The sequence below is a fragment of the Carassius auratus genome, unplaced genomic scaffold, assembly GCF_003368295.1.
Source record: "Carassius auratus strain Wakin unplaced genomic scaffold, ASM336829v1 scaf_tig00019893, whole genome shotgun sequence".
Lineage (NCBI taxonomy): Eukaryota > Metazoa > Chordata > Actinopteri > Cypriniformes > Cyprinidae > Carassius > Carassius auratus.
In genome coordinates this window covers 7,584-32,690 of record NW_020524994.1, presented here as the reverse complement: position 1 = coordinate 32,690, position 25,107 = coordinate 7,584, and the positions used below count along the sequence as shown (strand labels likewise).

At 37.5% G+C, this 25,107-nt stretch overlaps 1 protein-coding gene across 1 annotated transcript; it reads left to right on the top strand.

Moving 5' to 3' along the window:
* Window positions 1-1,757: 1,757 nt before the first annotated feature.
* LOC113076330 (cytosolic carboxypeptidase 6-like) lies at window positions 1,758-21,488 on the top strand (the record flags this gene model as incomplete). The annotated part of the gene is made up of 5 exons (XM_026248962.1): window positions 1,758-2,062; window positions 4,347-4,461; window positions 7,402-7,513; window positions 16,877-17,029; window positions 21,174-21,488. Coding segments are annotated over exons 2-5 (618 nt in total), but the record flags the coding sequence as incomplete, so codon positions are not given.
* Between the last annotated feature and the right edge of the window lie 3,619 nt (window positions 21,489-25,107).

Below are 25,107 nucleotides of genomic sequence, written 5' to 3'. Positions count from 1 at the left end.
CACAATGATCTCAGGTACAGTTCTAATCATTTCCCTTCAGCCTTCGCAATCCTTTACAGACTTAAAGACGGCCCCGCAGGAGCCCAAGTCACCATAGACATAATGTATTAGGCCATGCTCGTCTTTACAGCTAGTGATGGATGGATATAATATTCAAGGAGCCTGCTGAATAATGCATTTGGATATTTTAATGTTTCATTCGTGGTCAAGTCTGGAAATGAGGAGGATATCTTTGAGGATTGACCTGTGTTCTGCTATTCCTCAGACTGCTAAGGCATCAGCACACATGTGCGCTTGTGCCTTATTAATTTGGATATTCCTCTGACTTAAACACACACGGAAGACAGTGCATGTTCATTTTTCCTCTTGATGCATTACTTCTGCATTGAATATAATCAACCATATTAGTTCAAAGACCAATTTAGCATTTTTGTCATCAGTGTCTGTCCTTTAAAACCTCTATGTATTTTATCTATGTGCCTGCTAATAGAAAGTGATAACAGTGGCCTTATATACTGCAAGTGTGTGTATGTGTGTGTGTGTGTGTGTGTGTGTGTGTGCTTCTATCTCCCTACAGGTGTAAATTCTTGGTCATTATGTGATTTTCTTGCTAGAAAAAGTTCTTTCTGGCTAACCTGTTTGGACAACCCACGGCACAAACCGATAAGAGGAAACAGTGAAGGCCGAACCAATTCCCCATCGTGCACATTCCTGTAGCATCCAGCTTTAAGGAACGCTCTGAGACTAAAATGTGCTCGCTTCTCTGCCTTGAAGAGCATCAGACTTAAAGAGAAGCTTTTGTTGGCAGTCCTTTCGCATTCGTCCAGCCTTTCTTTTCATTAACTTGAATGGTATTCCCATTCCATTCCCAACTGGCATCGCTCACAGAGAGGGACTGATCTGATTTACGCAGCATTAAATTCCTCCCTGTATCATTTGGAGATTGTAAAAGAGGAGAAGAGGACGTAATATCTGGAAACAGATCTAGGAGTTATTATTGCACCCATGATGAAGTGCCTAACATAGAATTCATTTAAAAACACAGTAACCTTAAAATCCTATCTACCAAAGACTAAGAAAGGGCTATAACCTTTATAAGGTTCATTGAAATGAATGTTTCAGTTCAAATTGAAAAGGGGCAAAAAAGTATATATTCCCTAAAGGGTTTTCAGGTTTTTGTAAACCAAAACAGTTTAGTTTTGCATGATGGTTTTATCTCTGACCCTTTGAATTAAACGGGCTATTTGCTATAACTTTCTATATATAAATGACCTCTATTATGATTGGCCAGCTACAAACTGGTAGATTTCTTACTGTCTTTAATAACTTTTAATGGCTGTTTCTGAATGACCCATTTTTGCTGCTTAATTTGCATAAATGGTCTGAGTGGATGGGGCTGGATAATAAACTCCAGCTTTTAGTAAATACTGAGTACATATTGTCTTAAATAATTGTGAATTAGTGGTACATGCTAAGGAAAGCATCTTTAGTACTGTAATTCATCCCGCAGTGTTTTTATGTGCTTCAAATGAAGACGCTTATTGAAAAGATATATTTATATATAAATATAATCAAATAAACGTACATTGAAAGAGGTCTAGAACATTAGACCTCATCATAGAGACTTTAGGGTGGGCGCTTTTATTACTTAATATTAAACTTGTGTAGTTAAAGCCTTAATTGAAAAGATGTAGGCACTTGAGGATCCATATACATTAACCAGCTACAAGATGTTTTTCTCCTGCTCCTTGCGATCAGTAGCTCATTGTGTTTTGTCCTCCTGTGGAGTCTTCATTAGCTCTGACATTTCCTATCACTCCTGTCCTGTCATACTAGGTTTCCTGCCGCATGTCTGAGGTCTGAAACTCCAGGGTCCAGACATATGGCTCCTGACCACACATACACTGTCCTGCCGAGACCCCTACCTGCTGAGACTAACCTTTCTGCGTTTGTGTGTGTGTGTGTGTTTCAGCCTGTCTGAACCCAGAGCGAGAAAAGAGGGTGGTGTTTCTCACAGCCCGGGTTCACCCTGGAGAATCACCTGCTTCCTTCATCTGTCACGGTAAGACCTTGCCTCGTCTCAACACACAAACATACACAGCACGATGATGTTCTGAGATTCTGTAATCGGCTGAAATACAAAACACTGACCAACGATGGCCTCGGTGGGCCTTTACAGTACATCAGAACGTTTTTCTTTTTGTACTTTAAGTTGGGTGCATGGCTCCGCTGTGAGCGAAGGTCAACGGATGAACAGAAAAACAGGAGGTCAGGGAGTGTATGGAAGATTACAGGAAGTGTCAGCTCATCTTCTCTGCATCACTCCTAAATCTGTTTAAAGCCGGCGATGCAAAGACCTTACCTGTCACGGAGCACAACACTTGCTGACACAACAGTCTGACAAAGTGCCCAGATTTCAAAGGCAATACCATCAATAACATCAATTCTATAGAAAAAGTCTGCTTTCACTCTGCCTTACAATACAGAGACATAGCTTTCCTGAAAGTGTCCTTGACAAATAATGATACAATGCAGTCTCTTCACAGGTGGATTATGTTAGAGGTTTCCAAAGCTTAATGTAAAATCATTAATTGCTATCTTTGTTCTCCTAAAATGTGGGTCTTCAATCTACAGGGAGTATGATGCGGTATTGAAGGGATCTGCTAGTTTTTGTTTCAGTTGTAATTGAATCTCAAACTGAAATGTAAAAATACAATAGCAATTAAATATCATCAAAGCTTAAGCAACACTCTGGAAACCACATGGTAAGGAGTTTTCCTCATAACCACTCATAATTTATTTATTTTATTATTGTTTTTTTATTATTATATTTTTTTTATTTTTTATTTCCATTTAATTAAATTTTTATTTATTATGCAATTATTATTCCTATAATTCTCCAGCTGAGATTTCAGTAGACATTAATCCAGTTTTCATGTTACATGATCCTCCTGAAATCATTCTGATATTCTAATTTGGTGTTTAAACATTTATTATTATTCACTTTTGAACTGCTTAATATTTTCCCCCCAAAACAATTATATATATATTTTTCAGGATTCTTTAATGAATAGAAAAACATAAATTATTTAAAATAGACATCTTTTGTAATATTATAAATGTTGTTACTGTTACTCCTTTAATCCATCCATGCTAAATAATTAATAAATAAATAAATATAAAAATTACTGGCTCAAAACCTTTCAGCAGTAGTGCACATAAATTTTTTCCCCCTGTGTATATAATAGTAATGTCTAAAATGAAAAATATATTTACAATGTGCCATGCACAGGTTATTTTAGGGCCCTTGAGCTGAAAAAGTTTTTAAGACCCCTATCGTAAAATATTTAGGGGAAGTGCTGTGGGTTCGCATTAGATGTGGGCCCTTGGCAACCATGGTGACACTGAGGATCACTCACATTTTCTAAAATGTTAAAATGAAAATTAATTGTTTTTTCATTTACCAATATTTTATTCTATTGTTTTTAGATGTATATTAAATAATTGTGTATATATCTCCATGACTTCTACCTTCTGTCATCCTGCATTATAATTTGCATCTGAAAACAAAACAGTTAGTCTATACCTTCTGTGTGCATCCATATAATTTATGACCGTGGATCATCTCAGCCCAAATCTTCATGCAGCTAATTATTGAGTTCGGCCTTGTTGTAATACTGAAAAAGGGCTTTTACAATTAACTGATGTTCGGTCAGTACGAAGCTTCAAAGTCACCTGCCCTGCCACCTAAATAACACACACACATGCAGATATGCATGAATAAATATAGGAACTTCAAGCAATTAGGTAGCATAGCAGTGTGGCCTGCCTCTGTGCCACATTGACTCAATTAGAGAGCTTGTTATGCCTCCATTAGCACTAATGAGCAGGACAGAGTGGGTGAGAGGTTGAGGAAGATGGGGGAATGAGATGGGGTCTGCCCTCTCTCACACACACACTTCTGCTCTCTCTTTCTATGCTTCTTGTTTACCTGTCAATTATTCGCTCTCAGTACAGGGCAAATGGAAGGACAACTGGTGACCGCCACTATCGACATGCCTCACTCCCTTCCATTCTCTCCGTCTGGCCTCTGTCTGTGTCTCTTTCTCATTTTGTTGCTGTAATGAGTATGATCTTTGTTTCTCAAATCTCTCTCTTTCATCTTGTTGTCTGGTCTATTTCATTCGTATTGACTGGAGATGTGTGACTCTGATATCCTTCGCTGATGTTTTAATGCCATTTGCTGTCCAATTAAAGTTGTGTCTTTTTATACTCAATTTGATATGATGAACGTCTTTTGCGTGTCGTGCATTATACTTTATTGCGTGTATTCGTCTTTCCTGCAGGTGTCATCGACTTTCTGGTCAGCCAGCATCCCATCGCTCAGGTCCTGCGTGATCATGTGACCTTTAAGATCGTTCCCATGCTCAACCCTGACGGCGTTTACCTGGGAAACTACAGGTCAGCTGAAATTAACAATCATGCACATAATATTACATTTTAAACTGTATTATATTTGCATAGTTTTTTTATTGCAACAGGCATATATTAGTTTCCAGTTTCACATACTAATTTGAATATAATTTTATGTATATTATTAGATATATAAATGTTATTTATTTATTTATTGCATTTTATTTAATGTCATTATGGGGATTATATGAGTCAGTAAGATTTCATCTATTTTTTTTTTTTTATTCAGCAAGGATGCAATTCAAAGGTGTCAGTAAAAACCTTGTTACAAAAAAAACTTACAAAAAAACCTTTAAATAAATGCTGTTCTTTTTAAACTTTATATTTATCAAAGAAAATATAAAGCAGCACAGCTGTTTTTAACAATAATAATTATAATAATAATGTCTCCTTATCATCAGATCAGCATATTAGAAGGATTGTAATGCTGAAGTAATAACATGCTGACATTGACATGCTGGTTACATGTTAAAAATATTTAAAAAGAAAGCATTTATTTAAATTTATAATAATATTTCACAATATTCTTGTTCCTACTGAAGTTGTTGTCAAATAATTGAAGCCTTGGTGAGTATAAGAAATTTATTTCCAAAACATCTTACAGAATATAAACTTTAGAATAATATATAATAATTTTCTATGTTAATGTTAATTATTATTATTATTATGTCATCATACTCAAAGCCCCTTATCTGTCAGTATTTTATGACACATTTTACACAAGTGAAGTGAAAGTCTACAAAGTGAATTGTAATACAACTGTGTGTGTGTGTGTGTGTGTGTGTGTGTGTGTGTGTGTGTGTGTGTGTGTGTGTGTGTGTGTGTGTGTGTGTGTGCGCAGTGGCCTCTCTACACTAGGGCTGCAGTTGGTCATGCATGGCAGGTGTTATCTTCTCTCCTAATCCTGCTATTGGCTTTTATATAATGGTGGTGATCATTCTGAATACATCAGAGGCGCGCTGTGTTTTCCCATAGGCCCGCAGAAACTGCGTCAGTGGCTGCCACCTTGTGACAGCTCTCATGAACTGCAGAGCTGCAGAGGCGGATCAATGGTTCAATGGTGGTGACAGAGCTGACATACCACATACGCCACCACTGACCCTTAAAGGTGCCCTCGACAGCAACTTTAACTGAGGCTGCCTCAACGAGAGCCATTGAGGTCCATAATTAGAGATCAGATCCATCTCTCTCTCTCCCTCTGTGCTGAATCAGTAGTTTTTTGGTCGAGAGAGAGAAAGCAGATGCAGGAGGGGACATGGGATCAATCCTTGCTGACTGGGGATTAGTGTTGTTCTGAGAGCTGCAGCATTGACTACAGGTTCAGCTCAAAGTCACAGTCACAGAGTCTCAGCTGGACGGCAGCAGGGACTTAGGCATCTGTCCATTGCCCACATCAGTCCACTGCCTCAGGGAAAGGAAAATAACAAACAGAGACCTGTACATGTCCAATGGTGTGGAAGAAGAAAATTCTTAATATTGCTCAAAACACCAGGCACCACTTTCTGTCTGTAAATGTAGAGCTGTGTGGTTGTCTTTAGTGTGTCACAATTGCTTTTAAAGGAGTTGTTCACCCAAAAATGAAAATCTGCTGAAACTGTACTCATCCTTAGGCCATCAACGATGTGGATGAGTTAGTTTGTTCATCAGATTTGGAGAAATTTAGTATTGCATCACTTGCTCCCCATTGGATCCTCTGCAGTGAATGGGTGCTGTCAGAATTAGAGTTCAAACAGCCGATAAAAACATCACAATAATGGATTGTGGATTTGCATTTTGTCCAGAAGTAGTAGTTTAAGGTTAAAATTCCTGATGTATTTTTTTTTCTTACAAACACGTACAGTAGCTTTTTATTTCATAAGACATTAACTGTTTATCTGTACTTGTGTGGATCACTGTGATGCTTTAATCAGCTGTTTGAACTCTCATTCTGATGGTACCCATTCACTGTAGATGATCCTCTTGGTAAGAAAATTACTTAATTTTTCCAAATCTGTTCCAATTGCACAAACAAGATCTTCCTTTAAATTATGTTCATTGAAGTATCACATATACATTATTATAGTATAGCCACAATTAAACTCTTTAAACGTTTAAATCTGAATTAAATTGAGTAATATGTAATTTAAGTATGTGAGCCCACCAGAAACTCTAATGAATGTAAATGTTTGAATGTTTTGATGTTTATGACAGATTCCACATCGTTCATCCTCACAGCGATTTGATGTTTTTCATCTCTTATTGGCATAATGTTGAGTGTGGCACAACTTTACGATGCGTACACCTCTCCGCTGTCAATCCCACAATGCCCTGCATTGTTCATCTCTCTTGCACACTCCACACAATATGTACTGTGTGTGATTTTTCTGCAGTTCTGACCACAGAATGTGTGTGGATTTCCCTTTGAGCTCATCTGTGATGTTCAAACCCAATGGTAAATGACATGAAAGACTGTGTTCTCACAGCCCTGCCCACATAGAATCTCACTGTTCCAAAGTTTTCTCATAGTTACATATTCACTGTGATATTATCATTTTGCACAGTATTTTGCTTTTTGTCAAGTTGTAGGAGTCATGGCCTAGTGGTTACAGAGCATGACTCCTAACCCTAAGGTTGTGGGTTTGAGTCTTGGGCTGCAAATGTAAATGTTTGAACCCGAACCCCCAACTGCTCACCGGGCGCCGCAGCATAAATGGCTGCCCACTGCTCCGAGTGTGTGTTCACAGTTTGTGTGTGTTCACTGCTGTGTGTGTGCACTTTGGATGGGTTAAATGCAGAGCAGCATAAATTCAGAGCACGAATTCTGAGTATGGGTCACGATACTTGGCTGTATGTCACTTCACTTTCTACACTTTCAAAAAAAAGCTGAAGTTATTGGTTTTGTCATTGTTTTACTGAGTTGAACGGTTGATTTGTTTGCATTTATTTTAGGTGTTCTCTAATGGGCTTTGATCTGAACCGTCATTGGCAGGACCCTTCCCCTTGGGCCCATCCCACTCTACATGCTGTCAAACAACTCATTGTCCAAATGAACCAAGACCCAGTGAGTATCCACATAGTAAAGCAGCAACTTATTGGTGAAAATTTTATATATATACATACATACATATATATATATATATATATATATATATATATATATATATATTCCATTGAAACTTTGGTAACACTTTAGAATAAGGTTCCATTAGTTAATGTTAGTTAACTACTTTCGTTAACATGAACTAAGCAAGAACAATCCTTCTACAGCATTTATAAGTCTTAGTTCATGTTAATTTCAACATTTACTAATGCATTATTTAAATCAAAAGTTGTGCTTGTTAACATTAGTTAATGCACTGTGAATTACCATGAACTAACAATGAATAACTGTATTTTCATTAACTAACATTAACGAAGATGAATAAATACAGTAATAAATGTATTATTCATTGTTTGTTCATGTTAATTAATACATTAACTAACATTAACTAATGGAACCTTATTCTAAAGTGTTACCGAAATTTCATTTGGCTCTTCTAACATACTGTCCTCCCCCAAAACCATGGCTTTGAGTCAGTGGTGGGCTGTATGCTTAAATAAACAAATCAGTGTTTTAATTCAACAATGAAATGGTGTATTCTATTTTGGGGAAAAAACAGCCTTGGTGCACTTTTAATTGTCTCTATACAGTACATTAAACTGGATTAGGAGAAAGTATTTTTTCACTGAGATTTAATAAAAACACTTACACACTGTCTTTGAAACACAAGGTTGTGTACAGTATGTATTACAACCTGGCTCAGCATATAGGAACCAATGTACTATTCAAAGCAGCTTCAACTCAGCATTTTTCTCAATGAGTGTATCTGTGTGAGTGTTTGCACTTCCTCTGCTCAGGTGAGTCACCTATACACACTCTCGCTTGTCTTGTCTTTTGTTTGAGAAAGCGCCGCCTCAACTTCCTTTATGTTAATTCTAGCAGAAGAGTGAGGTGGTTTGATTAGTGAAGGTCAGATGCTGTCCTGGGAATCGTCTGCCCTTTCCTGCTCTTTCACATCCTGATAAGAGCGGCAGGCACACTCAGGAGAGGAGGGCAGTGCCACGCGGCTTAACCTTTCCCCCAGGCCTGACACACTGATCAATGTGTTGCTTCACGGCAGAGTGATCTGCTCATGTCCCCTCACATCCTAACAAACACACACACGTATGCTTCATTGCATCATGAGATTAGTTGTGAGGAACGTTCCATAGTGACGCAGTCGCGCACTTTCCATGAGTCTTAAATGGATCCAAACAAGCAGCTTTACAGCTTTTAGTTGATTGCTTCATTTGATTGAGCACCTGAGTCACCTTATCACAAAACCATTGGTTTAATCGACCAATAGTAGACATAAAGTGTGTTCGGAAAATCTGTCTGAAAATGGTTTAACAGGATAAAGTCTGTCATTGCATAAAAAACTGCAATTATGCTCACCAATGCTAAATTTATTTTATAAATAGATAGGATGTCATGTTTTATGAATAGGAATGTTATGTCATTCCAAACCCGTAAGACCTTCGTTCACCTTCGGGACACAAATGTAGATATTTTTATGAAATCTGAGAGCTCTCTGACCCTCCATAGACAGCAAGGATATTACCAAGATCAACGCACAAACATAGCAAGGACATCGACAAAATAGTCCATGTGACATCAGAGGTTTAACTGTAATTTTATGAAGCACAAAGGACTATTTTACCGATGTCCTTGCTACAGTACGTTTCTGTGCATTGATCTTGATAAAATCCTTGGTTTCTATGGAGGGTCAGAGAGATTTCATCAAAAATATCTACATTTGTGTCCCGAAGATGAACAAAGGTCTTACAGGTTTGGAGCAACAAGAGGGTGAGTAATTAATGGCAGAATTTCTATTTTTGGGAGAACTAACCCTTTAATGCCCTTTTGTTGAGTAGAATATTTTATTTTAGAAAGAAAAGACAGAGGCAGCTAGTTTAGACAGATGGGTAAGCCGCTGGTTTTATGAGGAAAGAGTGTATGTAAGCAGGAGAGATGGACTCAGGGGAGAGGTAAACATTTCTTAGCTCTTTCTGGATCCCTCACTTTGTGTCCTTGTTTCATTCCCTTCTGTCCTTTTAAAGAGATTTAGTGGGGTTTTTGGGAAATAATAGTGCCCCTTCTCTTTTTTGCTAATGACAAGCTCACAATACATTTGAGTAGTTGCCAGTTTAAGCACATGAAGTCAGAAGTTCACCTATCACTTAGAGGGGTCACCAAGGGAACATAACCAGGAAAATGACATTTCCCTTGTATGTAATTAGTCATTAAGCTAATGCTTTTATCCAAAGCGACTTGCAGTACACTTATTACAGAAACAATCCACCTGGAGTTTAGTTGCTCAAGGCAGTGTACCACAAATCCTGACAGCCCTGTGCGAACCTCAAGTAGGGGTGTCACACGAGCATTGAAATCAACACAATGTCGATATTTTGGGCTACAATAATGCTTTTGGCTTGCTGCGTAGGAGTGTAGATTTAAATGTTGAACCAAAGAGTTAATGCAGAATGAGAATGTTGTATTTTTTATGGAAATGTTCTTTGAGGATAACTCTCGTCATAACTCTCGTTATCTTATCACATATTTGGACTACAACTCAAGTAAAATATTAAATTTGTCATGGGGCATCAATTTTATTGGTTCATATGGCTTTTGTATTCATTCTGATGTCTGGTATGCTGGTATGATTCATCCCGCTAAGTTATAATCTTGGGAAATCAAGAGAAATCCCCAACTTGCTGAAGGAGAAGTATGCTATTGTGAGTTGAGCATGTATGAGCTGCTAATGTCTGTGAAGCCGTTTCGATTTGGATGGAGTTTTGGATTACTTGTGCATTTGTTGTTGTTGTTGATCACAATATGGCATGGAGGGGTTTTGACTGATAAATACATCTCAGTATGCACAACAGAGGAGGAGAGATCAGGATGGGGATACACTTCCCTCCCCAACATCAAACTGAGCATCTCACAGCTATACTGACAAATACATACAAATGCAAACAAGTGCACTCCTACATACACAAATGCAAGCACAGAGACATACAAATGCGCGTGCCATGCGAGATCTCAAGCCAGACTGGCATTGGCTGTGTTCTCTATGGTTTATCACATTAGAGACAGCGCAGATCAAAGCTATTGGATGCCAATCTCTGTGCCAGCCCACTGACGGGGTAGTGCCCCCACTGCCCACTTGCACATTCCACCAAGATGGCACACTTTTGTTTGTTTGTCAGATATCTGTATCTGTCAGATATCCTGTGATGGCAAAGCTGTATTTTAAGTTTACAGTCTTCAGGATCACCTGATCCTTCAGAAATCTTTCTAATACGCTGATATGGTGTTCAAGAAAAATTTCTAATTAGAAGTGTTGCAAATAGTAGTGCTGCCTAATTTTTTTGTGAAAACTACAATTTTCAGGATTCTTTGACTGAACATAAAAAAAAACCCCATCATAAATAGATTAATAGAAAAATGTAAAATAGAGATTTTTACCAATCTTTACTTGTGAACATAATGCATTGTATAACTGTATGAATTACTTAATTTGTTAAATATTAATTTGTATACGAATATAGCATATGTTAGCATGTACTGTATATATGTTATGTAGACATACAAACACATACAAATTCATATTCATTAATGTAATTTTAAAATTTAGGTTTATTTATTTTTAGTTTTTTTTGGGGGGGGGGTCAATTAATTTTTTTATTGCAATTGCAAAAACGCACAAATTAGGATACCTGTATTTACATATGGCTAGCAGGGTTGAAAAATAATATTCTGAAGGTTAAACACCACCTTATTTATTTATTTATTTAGAAAAATGCATGTTTCCACACAGACACGCTCTCGTATTCAACTGCACACAAACTGTAGCATGGATATTAATTAGTGTGCAAGGCTGCCACTGGTTCAACAGCAGGCAGAGTTCAGTGCCAACTCAACACACCAGGTCTCCGTTCCCAGTATGCTAACAAAAACCATGCTAGGCTAACACATGCTAATTTACAACACTCACCTTTTAAATTGCACAAACCTTTCTTGGTTAACATGCTAGCTTACATACCTTTCTGAGCCAAATATGTTTAAACCTGTGCTAGCAGAAAGAGCACTTTACACCAATTACACAGCACTGCTCAAATTATACCAGTTACTAATATAAAGTTTATTGCATTTCTACAACTGATATTGGCAATGACTTTGTATTTGCTTTGAGCATACAGCTATTTTGGTACTAATTATTCAGTTTATTAATGCCAAGTGTTTTCATTGCCTTTTTTTCAGTGGTGTCATTGAAGTTGTTTTTGTTTGTGCCAGAAACAAGCCCATATTTAGGTACATTTTGAAGACATCATTGATGTGATTCTGTGTTCAATCCATCTCTTTGAGCACTAAAGTCACCTGAGTGGTTTTTAAACCGAAACAATTCGCCATATTACACTCTCGAGTGAGCAGGTGAGAAAATGACTCAAAGTTAGTGATGCAGGTGTATATAATCTGTCCATGAGCACCAAGTATTTGTTTAGGAAAAAAATGAAAGAGAGCAAGAGAGAGAAAGAAAGAAAGACAGAGAGAGGGAAAGAATAAGAAAACAAATGGACCTATCTCCCGCGTATAAAACGCTGCTTTTCCAGACCATTTATCATGGAGAGAGAGGGATTCTTTTTGATTGGCTGATTACCTCGATCATTCATCATGGCCCAGATATCCCCACCAATCTGACAACAGCATTTTGGATAATTTGTTAAAGATGACAAAAGGGCCGGTATTGCCATGGTTCATTTCTGACCTTTTTAATATTAGAAAATTAATTTTCCGTCTGAAACAAATGTATTAGATCCTGTCAGACTGGCCAGATGAATATTGCACCTTGAAACCCCCCCCCCCCCACACACACACACACCTACTGTGTGGTTGCTGCTCTTTTGTGTGTGTGTCTATGAGCTGTTGTGTGTGTTTCTGAAAGTGGCAGAAAGCCGTCTTGAGAGAGAATGAAAGAGAGAGTTGAGACGTCCTCTGGTGTCAGGTGCACCTTTCTAAGCGATCACCGAGATTTACGGGCAATTTACGTCCATCATCACTTCCTGTCCTCCGTCCTTCCATCATCTCACATTCAGTGAATCTCTAAAATAACTGGACTTATTCTCTTTTTCTCTCTTTCTTTCTCTGTTCCTCTCATGTTTTTAAGCGTACTGTTTATAGTAGAAGTCAGAAGCACAGATGAGCTTCTGATGTTTGGTTAGAAATAGTATGGACTTTGGGATTTAATCTTAAGTTTTTTATTTGACTGTTTGACACATATGAATGTCAACAGAACATTCGGAAATATTTATTATTTTGGCTATTTTACTCAGCTCGCATTTTAAGCCACATCTGTGTTGGAGATGCTGTGTATACCGTCTGTAATGAAGGAAGGAGGACAGAAACTGTTGCACTATGGAGCGCTGCCATTTTCCACCCTGGCACACATCTTAAAAGCAAGAAATAATCTGAACTCTGTCTGATGAGCTGTCTTTTCAAAGATCACGCACACAGACGCCTTCCATCTTTCCTTCTCTGCTTTCGCTTTGCATGTAATTATGTGTTTTGACCTCAATCAGAATGGTTTCCACATCACAACTGTATTTCAAGTCCTGCATTATCAAAATCTCTTTCTTTTCCCCTCGTCTTTGGAGGATGGACAAACTTCTGAGCGAGCAGAATCTGTTACGTCCTTTTTTCTTTATAGGTATTGCTGATGCCAAGTGCTTTGTGGTTAAATGCATCAGCTTCTAATCCTGCTTAAATCAGCACCATTTCTTAATTCATACAGATAAGCAGAGCATTTATGGGCCTTAACAGCCCAGACTAATTACAATTCCTTAGATAAGTGCTCGTCCGACTAAATTCTTTTGACCTTCCATTTCTACTCAAAGGAACAGATTTGCGTTTGCGTGCTATCCTCACATGCAAAAAGTGTGATGGGCATTAACTTCCTTTTTTTTTTTTTATATGTATTTGAATATTCAACACGTCAACACTCAAATTATGCTCTATTTTCATATTCCTAATTTCTTAATTGCCCTTAATTGCTTAATTACAAATTCAAATGAACAAATCTGGAGGTCAGAGACGCATGCTAATTGAACAATCAATCAGCGTTAAACTAGCGGAGTATCGTCCACCTTTGATTGACAGCACATTAAGAGTGTGTGATTGGCTGTCTGTTTGTTGACATTGAGGGCTGTAGATGGTGACTGTACTTTTCTGTCATGGACGTCCTTGATATTGCATAAGGAAAATCAAGTAATAATTTCGAGACTGATGTCATTTTCACCTTGAAAAGGATATTTTTATACCAAAGGAACAGATATGTCATTCTTAATATGATAAATGGAAATTAAATCTATTTTATTATAATATCTTTTATAATTTTCTTTAAATGAGTTTTATAGTATAATAATAGGGATAATATTCACTTCACAGTTTCCACATATTTATTTTATTTTGCTAACAGTATTAGAATTACACAATTATTGAGGTAAATTATACAATGATTATATTTAGGCTATTTATTTATTTAGTGTATAATATTTTAGAATAATATTTAAATATTATTTCATTTAAATAGTAGCTGCTACTTTGTCATATCGCCAATTTCTATACACTTTCACTATTATTTATACCATTATAGCAGTAATTCATATTTTGAACTTTTGAGCTTTTATTTTTACATTTTAAAAATATTTAAAAGATGATTCACCCAAAAAAATTAAAATTCTCCTGTTTATTCACCTTAAAGAACTTTCCCTTTTAGCGTATGTTTAAAATCTAAGTTTACGTTTTAGTTTTTTATGTTTATGTATTTCTATATAGCTATGTATATTTTATTTAAGTTTTAAACTAGTTTAATTTTAATGTTATTTAACTATTTTAATAACAAGACTTATCAGCAAAAATTTCTATGCACTTCATATTTTGATTCTGTACAAAGTTCTAATATTATTTAATAAAAAAAATCCATTTATTTGTATTTGTATATTTTTCCATGTCCTCAAATTCATTTTCATCCTAGTCTTTTATCAAATCTATTTAACAAACAGCTTTCTTCGTTTCTTTTTAAGGTACTATATAAAAGGAATGACCCAGGTGTGAAAGTCTTCCTTTTTTGCATTTCACTTTTCTTTTCTTTGTCTTCCAAGAGCTTAGCACCATGACAGGAGGCGTCTGGTCCCAGATCAGTGTTGAAAGGTTACTTCTAACCCGGAGGTAGAGAACAGCTCTTGCAGAGCGAAGCAGCGGCCATTTCATTTCCACTCTTAATTATGTTGTTAACGGTGCAAAATGAGCCAACGGTCCTTGCTGAAGGAACACAGCACTTCACGCATACATTGCCATTACACAGTGTGTGATCTTAAGCATCTCTTTGAGCAAGAGAAAAGGTCATGAATGTGTGTGTGTGTGTGTGTGTGTGAATGTGTATACATGTGAGCAAAGTCAGCAGCCCCACCCCAACTTTGTAATGCACGGTGAGTATGTGGACGATTGGACAGTTACCCACCTCTACTCCACACTGGGAACCCCTTGAAGGAGCTGATGGAGCTACCTTAACAGTGACCAGTGCCTCTCTCTCTCTCGGTTTCCCTCCTCCTCCTCTTTTTTTCGTCTGTGTGTTGTTCTCCCTCTTCCTTGCGGGCTCCATCTATCAGACTGGCATGCGTGCAGCCGCCCCGCTCTCAGCCACCATATTTCACCGCCTGCCATCAGAGGCCTGACAGCCCTGCGCTCACTAGGAAATTGCTTTGGCTGTGAGCAGAATTTCAAGCACCGGGTGCTACCCGATCTCTCCCCCCACTCGCATCTCTCTCTTTCTCTCTTTCTCTCTCTCTAGGTCTTTGACTCCTGATGTTTCTCTTTCTCTCTCGCCCTCTCTTCCTTACTTCTGCTTTACCTCCCTCTCCCGACGACCCGCGGGATTCGAGGTGCGCTTTGGAATGCGTAATGAAGAAAGAAATGCCTCGGCGTAGACGGAGAGAGCGCGGGAGGGGGTCAAAGGGTAGAGGAGTGGGCCCTATTATGCCTGCATCAGATGCTTACAATGTACACAACGGATGGAGAGAGATAGGCAGCCTCGAACAAAATGGCCATTACTTTGTCGCCGTATAGATACGTGGAGCAGGATGCTCCTTTTGATGCCTTGTCACCGAAGCGCCGTGACTCACTCTTTCGCTCTCACCCACACACAATAACACACACACACGCAGACGAGGCACATCAAACGGCAGCCGTTCGTGTGGCGACACCTCGTTCTGCTCGACAGCGTGATCCTCTCTCCACACAAAACCACACACAAGTGTCTCTCTCATCATCTTGCCAAGCGCGAGCTTAATGATGTGGCAGCCATGATGGAGCGGCAGTTTCCTGCACTGCAGTGCTGTTAGACTGTAACTGAGACAACACAGAGCCAAAATGGTGTGTGGGAGGCTTGAGAGGGGGCGTATCTGAAGGATGGTCCACTGTTTGAACACTTTAAAAGCTTTTTTGAGGATGTAAACACTTTTCACGTTCTTTTCTACTGCTTTCGCAGAAATATATACATGTTTTCGGTCTTCTTTGTTGAGATGTTTCTTTCCGGTGACACTTTGCCATTTGTTTCTGGATTGAATTTCTGCTCTGTGAGTTTTTTTGCTGACAAATATTATTGTATGTGCTTCCCGGTCCGTATTAATCATTTATTCAGCATTAAACGGCTGAAATCCGTCCGCGGTTGAGGTAGTGAGGCGTGCCTGCTTCTCTTGCTGACTCAGGAACATGAATTAATCCCTCTAAACTATGGCAGTTGTGACAGCTGTTCTATAAAACACCCAGGAGTGTTGTTGCTCTTTCACAGGGCCGCGATGAATAATGCTGTGCTTATTTTTGCACTCGGAGCATCGGTGATGTGAAACCACAGCATAGTTTGATAGTTTAATGTTTAAGATGTTTGCTTGCTCTGTTTTTCTGTGGACAGTCAGTCACTTGCTGTCTGTGTTAGCTGGAATAAATGAACATTTTGTCAGCAACTACTCAACCTCATGTCATTCCAATCTTGTATGGAACCAGCCGCATTTATTTGGTCAAAAATACAGTAGTTTTTTTTTTTTTTTTTTTTTATAACATTTTCTTAATGTAATATTTTTTTAAATACCATCATTACTCTTTTTTGAGACATTTTTAAAGATTCTTTGATGTATTGATGTGTTAAAAAAACTTTTTTTTTGCATTGTTGCATTGTTGATAATGGTGAGTTATTTGAAATACTGTTGACATGATGCATTCTGCCTGTTCGTCTTTCCACTTGTCTGGCTGATCTCTCTCAATCATTGTGTCTCTCTCCATGATTTACAGAAGGTGAGTTTGGAGTTCTACATCGACGTGCACGCCCACTCCACCATGATGAATGGCTTCATGTATGGTAATGTCTTTGAGGAAGAGGAGATAGGGCAGAGACAGGCCGTCTTTCCTCGACTCCTGTGCCAAAATGCGCCTGACTTCTCTCTTGTAAGTCTAATTTAGTTTACTTTTAGTGTTCTATGCATTAACATTCTGTCATAATTAATTCACATTTACTCTGTTTCTCATGTGATTTTGCTTTGTACCACAACATTCAAAAATATTTTGTGATGACACTTAATTTTTTTCTCTTTATTGTGTTGGAGCATATTCACTGACTACTAGACTATACAATACAGTGCGTAATATCCTATAAACTATTAATATGTTACTATTGCATTATTTGTGACTGCATGTAAACGAAAATGAAGAATGGAAAAAAGTAGCGCATGATGTTACCAGATATCATTGAAGTTCCACTCGTTAGTGGCACTGATAGGTTTCTTCTTTTCTTCAGCAAATGGAAATCATTGGCTGAATTTCATCTCCGTCAGCCTTTTCCCTCTCAGCTCTATACTCATTAGCAAACGGCGCATGGAAAAGCGTTATTGGTATTTTCTCCAAAAATTCAATACGCCCCATAAATTAGCAAATTTTTTGTTTCCAAGATGAAGCGCATCAACACAAGCTATTTTTCCAGGGGACGGCAAGTAACCTTTTCAATTCTGCAGAGCAAGACAATAACCACACTCAATATTGCTGATGAGGTGTCTATATGAGGGGAGCAGAGACACTTTAACCATTTGCCACGGTGAAGCTCTTTTGGATGAGTCGGGAACCGCATGCTGATGAGGACACGCTTATATACATCTGGGAAGATACATGAAGCATCCGTGCACCCAGTGCCTTCATAACACAGAGCTGAAGAGACATTATTGCGTCTGCTCATCGGCACAGACCAAGCCCTCTATATCTCAACCCCCTTCTCATTTTTTAACTTGACAGCTATATTAATTGGTAATTTCCACATGGTTTTCAGTGTCAAAATGGAATACCATGAATCAAAAAGATTGGTTGGTCTTTATTTGCTTTGTTTGTTTACAAATTTACTTCTGGTTTATTTGTCGTCTGTATTCAGAAGGATTGTTTGGATGGATGTGTCTTCCAGCTCATTGCACCCCTTCCACTCTTTCAACATTCTTCTTTCTCGTTCTATTCATCTGGGCTCCTTTATAATTTGCAGAGGATGTTTCTGTCTCTGGTCTCATCATTGTGATCATGGTGTTGTGATTAAAAGCAAATAGATGGATGGAAAAAGCAAAGATTGATGGCAGATTAATAGACGAACTTCTGGATGATATATCAAAACAAATTATAAATAAAAAAAATAATGGATGAATGGATGGATACAAAATGTATAAATTAATATGGATGGACAGATAATAGATAGAAGCATGAACAGATACAAATAAATTTGATAAATGTATAAATGTTATGTGTTTGATTGGATTGGTAGATAAATGGATATACAGAAAATGGATAAAGTGATAACATGTATAGGTAGACATGATGGATGGATGGATGGATGGATGGATGGATGGATGGATGGACGGACAGATGGGTATACATAGATAGGCAGATCGACAGGTAAGAGGATGGATGGAAATATGGGTAGATAGATGGTAGATAAGAAGATGGGATGAATAGGAATGTGGGATGGATGGATGGATGGATGGATGGATGGATAGATAGATAGATAGATAGATAGATAGATAGATAGATAGATAGATAGATAGATAGATAGATAGATAGATAGATAGATAGATAGATGGATAGATGGAAAATTGCTAAATTGATTAATAGGGGGACAAGTAAATGGATGGATTAATTCCATTCCTGGAGGGCAGAGGGGTGTGTGTGTGTGTGTGTGCACTGTATTCTGCTTGCCTACAGTTTTACTCCAGTGATGGTCCCATTGTGGAGGTCCCCCTCTCCCCTCCCTGCGGCTCCTAAATGCAATGTGTCGCTCTCTTTGTCAGCATGCAGTTCCTCCAGCCTGCAACAGTGACCTTCAGCATGCAGGAAGTGTGACATTTCAGTAGCTCAGCCAGCAGAAAACAGGCAGAGGACTAACCTTTACTGCCCAGTCACCCCTCTAGAACTCACAGACTTCTCTCATTCTTATACAAAGAGCCGCTTTTCACAGCCTATGACTATTCTCTGCTTCGCTGAAAAAATGTCAACACATTATTTATGATCCTCTGTAAATGCTGTTTGTGTTTTGTATGTGTGCGTGTGTGCACAATTTAAGGGTAAGCTCTGTATTTGTGGAACTAATGCATTGTGTGTGTTTTGAAGCTAAGCTCTCTGAAGCATTGCTGTGCGTTTGTTTGTGTGTGTGTGTGGTGACAGGAGGGCACGGAGGGCATGTCTCCAGCTGGCATGTTGCCCCCTCTCTCTGCCTATTCAGCACACAACCATCCTAAAGTTCATCCAGCATATTGAGGGAGAGCTGCCTCTGGAGGGAGTCATGTCTCAACTGTGCTTAGCCACCAGCTACACATCACACTGACACTAGATCAGTCACCTTTCTTGGGCAAAAGCAAACATTTACCAAACGTTATAGCTGAGCCATGGAAAGGCACGGAGAGTGCAGTGTAAGCAAGCACACAACTGCAGGAAAAGTGGAGAGCAGAGAAAAGTTGCCAGCATACTTAAGTACTTCTGTAATGGACAAAGTGGCATAAATTATTAGGCCAATCCAATGCGATGCATGAATAGTTTCCTAAATCCAATCAATAGCTTCTTTCTCGTGACAACTCTGTGCCTAGTGTATGATAAAAAGGGTTTGTTGGGAAATCCTTTTAAGGCTGGTAATTGTGCTATTTTGTTATTTTTATTGTCACTCACTAAAAGCTGCTGATGTTTTTTGAGATGTTTGTGGTTGCTTTATGAAATGAGGAAAAAAGGAAGTCCCTTCTGACACAACTGGGACTATCAACACTATTGTTTTATTTTACTTTATTTTAATTTCTCTCTCTCTCTCTCTCTCTCTCTCTCTCTCTCTCACTCTGAGATGCAACTATTCAAAAATCTTGAATCTGAGAATGCAAAAAATCTAAATACTGACAATCGCCTTTAAAGTTGTCCAAATGAAGTTCTTAACTTGTATAAGTTTTAAAATATTTATGGCAGGAAAATTTACAAAATATCTTAACAGAGTATGATCTTTACTTAATATCCTAATGATTTTTGACATAAAAGAAACATCTATCATTTTGATACATGTAATATATTGTTGGCTATTGCTACAAATATACATGTGCTACTTTTTGTGGTCCAGGGTCATATATATATATATATATATATATGTGTGTGTGTGTATGTGCGCACGCGTGCATGTTTTTGTGACATATCAGGACACAACCTTGTATAATGACATGGGTATGACACAGGTATTACAAGGAGAGGGTGACTTATGATGACATAACCCATGTCCCCATTTTTCTAAACGCTTATAAACCATACAGAATGAGTTTTTTTGAGAAAGTAAAAATGCACAAAGTTTCCTGTGAGGGTTAGGTGTAGGGTTGGTGAAGGGGCAATAGAATATACAGTTTGTACAGTATAAGAACCATTACGCTTATGGGATGTCCCCACTTTTCACAAAAACAAACGTGTGTGTGTGTGTCACATTTTAGTTTTTTTATTGATTCATGGTTTATTTCCCTGTGTGCTTCCCTTCTGAAATAACATTAAATAACACTATTTACATTGCTTAAAAAATAAAGCCTATATACAAAAATAGTAACAAGCATATTTTGTGCTTTTATTTGTTAATACTGACTGTTGTTCATCTATTATAGTCACCGTATTTTCAGACCATTAGTCAACAAATCCTCAGTAAACACTGCAGGTGTCATAATCATTGCTGGTATGGAAGAGATGCCCTTTTAATTTAACCGAGCTGCGTGCTCACAAAAAAAAAAAAAAAAAACACTCATTCTCAGATGTTGTCCCTCCTAAGCAATTTCAGGTTAATTTATATTCAGGCAAACCATTGTGGTGATTTCTGAGTAGGTGAACTGTTAACATCCATTTTCACTAGTTTTACCCATTCGAGCAAATAGGTGGGCACTGAATAGGTTATCAGCCAATCACAGCAATGTTTTCTGTGGTTTCCTTACTCAAAGCAACCAACACAATAAACAACATCCCTGCTTCCAAGAATGTCTCTTTGTTTGTTTCTGTTCTCTGTGTTTTACTGCCATTAATCATTCTGTTGTGTTATGACTTTGTGTGTCCTCTCCAGTCCAGTACATCGTTTAACCGTGATGTGGTCAAGGCTGGTACCGGCCGACGGTTCCTGGGTGGTCTGCTGGATGACACATCATACTGCTACACGCTGGAGGTCTCCTTCTACAGCTACCTGACAGCAGGAAGCACCTCACCTGTGCCATACACGGAGGATGGCTGTATCCTTTTATTCCTCCTTCACTGGATAATAACACTACTCTCTAAAATATATGTTTGGAACTTGAAGTTCAAAGTAAATCAGATGTTATTGGAGTATGTTTCACAAGAAAATACTTTCTTTAACTTCAAAACACAATGCTTAATTCATACTGTTACTTACTGTTTCTTTATAATATTTGTGAAATTTACAGTTTTTTTTTGGAGTGAAAACTGCTTGAAAGTAAACCGCTTTTTTTGGGGGGGGTTTTTTTTCAGTGTACCGTTCAATAGTTTGAGTTTAGTAAGATTTTTGTTGATATTTTAAATGTTATGTATAATATTAAATATTAAATGTGCAGTATAATACACACACACACACACACACACACACACACACACACACATATATATATATATATATATATATATATATATATATATATATATATATATATAGTGATTTCCACAAAAATATTAAGCAGCATATTAAAAAATGTATGCTTATTTGCATAATAGAATGATTTGTGAAGAATTATGTGACACTAAAAACTGGAGTAATGACTGATGACATGTTTACAATTTTAAAATATATTAGAATAGAAAGCAGGTATTTCCGTTTGTAAAACTATTTTCAGTATTACTGTTTGTGATGAAATAAATGCATTAAAATGTTCTTTCAAAAACATAATATCTTGCCAACCTCAAACCTTTGAAAGGTATACATATATCTGTTTATATATTGTATTGCCATGTCTGCCGCCTTTCACGTCACGTTTCAAAATAGTTGCTATAGTGGAGGATTTGGGTTTAATGGTAATGCTAACATATAGCACTCTTCAGTTTTATAGACCGCCTTGTACACTTCTGTTTCTCTCTGTTCCTCCTGGAGTATCTCTGACCCTGAAGCCTCCTGCTGTCTGAAGGAGGAAGGGAAGATAAAATGATCAGATGAAGGACGAACTTCTCATTTTGTTTCGCCTCTACAAATTTGTTCTGATGTCTCATACTGTACTGAATAAGTTCTGGGTGTTTAGATACAGGAACCACCGGTTGTTTTATTGACAGAGAAGCTTTGAAGTGGAGCTGGTTCATGTTGGTTATAGATTGTTTGTGAGTTGGTTTGTTCAGTGACGAACAAACAGCCTAGTCACTATGCATCTTCCCTGAAGGCTCGTGCTCCACCTAGAACGATCGAGAACTCCACTCTCATTGAATTTCCCCCCTCATGAGGAACATATAGCTGGTGTAAAAACCCGATTTTCTTGAATCAATGCTGCAGCTCAGTAGATAAAAGCCAATGACTTGTGCTGCTGTCTCACTTTCTGAAATGATCTCTCCAATGTAGGTGCACCGAGCGACATACTGGGGTGGTGTCATGGTTCAATAATAAAGGCTGGGGTGATAATGTCACTCTATTGAAGCTCGGCTCTCTTCCCTGCGTTTAAGTTGCATGCTGGTCATACAACTCCATCCCCTTATTTACCGCGAGCAATGCTCACTCATTGATCTCTTAATTATTGTAGGAATCATTATCAGAGAACGAGGTTTTGTTGACCCGGTTGGCTGTTCGACACACGAGAGACATCGGCCAGCCAACAGAAGTGCGTTGTTGTGTCGATGTGGATGCAGTGTATCCACTTCTGTGCCAACAACAACAGGTGTCCAATCCATTAGGAAGATTAGGGACAATTCTAGGATTTTAGTCCCACATGGACTCATTTGGGGAGTAATTATTCTTTTAATTGGAAGAGGGTAGTAGTTTGAATCATGCTCAGCTGACTTAAAATATCTAATATTTCAAACATGTCAGATCTGACCTGTTTCAGCACTGACTAGAAGGATGAATACTGTTTAATTATAAAGTACATTCAATGATTACCGAAGAATTTGTGGTTACGTTAATCACAGTTTTTTAGACGGGGCTGATATGAAAGACCATAAACCAACACCTTTTTGTTCGATAATACTTTCTCAATCGATACAGGACCAGATAAATTTTGGGCAACTGTGGATATTTAATTATTTTGTTTTTGTTTTTATTTATTTTCATATCTGAATCTGAGGTTGAAAGCTACTCTTATATAAAGGAGTGAATTCCATGGCTAAAAAGGTGTCTTTGTGCAAACCCGAGATGTGTGTAGCTTAAGTGCCCTCTAGTGATCGGAAAAGGGTTGGTTGAACTGTACTATGAGCGTGTGTGTGTGTGTGTGTGTGTGTGTGTGGGTGAGTGTGTGCACACATGTGAGTGTTTCACCCCTGTATTGCTCTGTCATGCACCCATCTGCTATTTGCTGCATATTTACAGGCCTCTCTTGCATTAATTTATTTATTTGTTGGGTGTTTATCTCAGAGCGAGCAGTAAAGCTGCTGACTGATGCCTCATCGCTTTCACTGTTTCTCTCCGCTCGCCTGCTGCCTCGCTGGGCTGTCATCTCCAAGGCCCAGCCGCTCCAGTCGCGGTAATAAGAAACCCATCCATGTAGAATTACTCCACAGCCCTGCAGATTATTTTCCCTTAGTGACAGAGAAAAGATAGAAACAACAAAAAAGACAATTTACAGCTTGCTGGAAAGAGTCATAACTTACCTGTGAGGCCTCTCTCCTTGAAACAGTATTTTTCTCATCACTTAAAACAGCTGTGCCGTGAAGTAGCGACAGGTTAAAGCTGATTGTGGGCTGTGCTATTTATTAGGTGTGCAAAACACGAGCTAACAATGAGGGACCTGCCACGGAAGAAGTGTGTGAGATGTTTAGTAAAGCTGACAGTCATTTGCATTTTTAGCAGGAGATCATTTGTACAGTCTTTATGTTGTACACATTTGGGCACACATAGATATTTATGAGCCTTTCAGATGGTGAGAGCTGCTTTAAATGTTCTGACAATTCACTTTTGAACGTTTTACTATGTTTAAAATAACATTTTCCAAATTTGGTCGTCATATGTATAGCTATACATACAAATGGGGAAGATAGATTAGCACTGCAAAACAAATAATTTTCTCAGTTGCTACAAAAAACATGAAAACATATAGTTTCATATTCTGTTAAGGAATTAAATTGATTGTTATATTTTATAATTTTTATTGTCTATATTAATTTATTAGTTATTAATCATTATTATTTGTTATTATTAATAATACGTATTATTATGTTATATAATTGTGTGTGTATTAATTCATAAAGAGCTATACATTTTGCATAAATGAACCTAAAACAGGGTTATTATAGTTAATAAAAAACAATAAAATAGTCATTTTCATTACTTAAAATAAAATATGTTAATTGACATAAAGGAAAAAAAATATATATATATATATATATATAAACATTATTTAAAGCAAGGAAACTTTCCTTGTTTTATTTAATTTAAAATAATTAAAATAAATAAAACTAACTACAAACTAAAACTAAAATAAAAAGGATTAAAAACTATAGACATAAACTGCAAACAATTACTAAAACCTTCCAATGAAAACTGAAAATATAAAATAACTGATTCAAAATATTATTCAAAACTAAAATACCATGTCAGTGAAACTAAAATAACACTGAAAATATATTCTTTATTTTAGAAAATATCAGAATTTTAAAGCATTTGATGTTCATTTGACTTCATATTTGGGGGTCTTTGGCATTAATTTTTTTTTGTGTAATACAGGTGCATCTCAATAAATTAGAATGTCATGGAAAAGTTCATTTATTTCAGTAATTCAACTCAAATTGTGAATCTCGTGCATTAAATAAATTCAATGCATACAGACTGAAGTAATTTAAGTCTTTGGTTCTTTTAA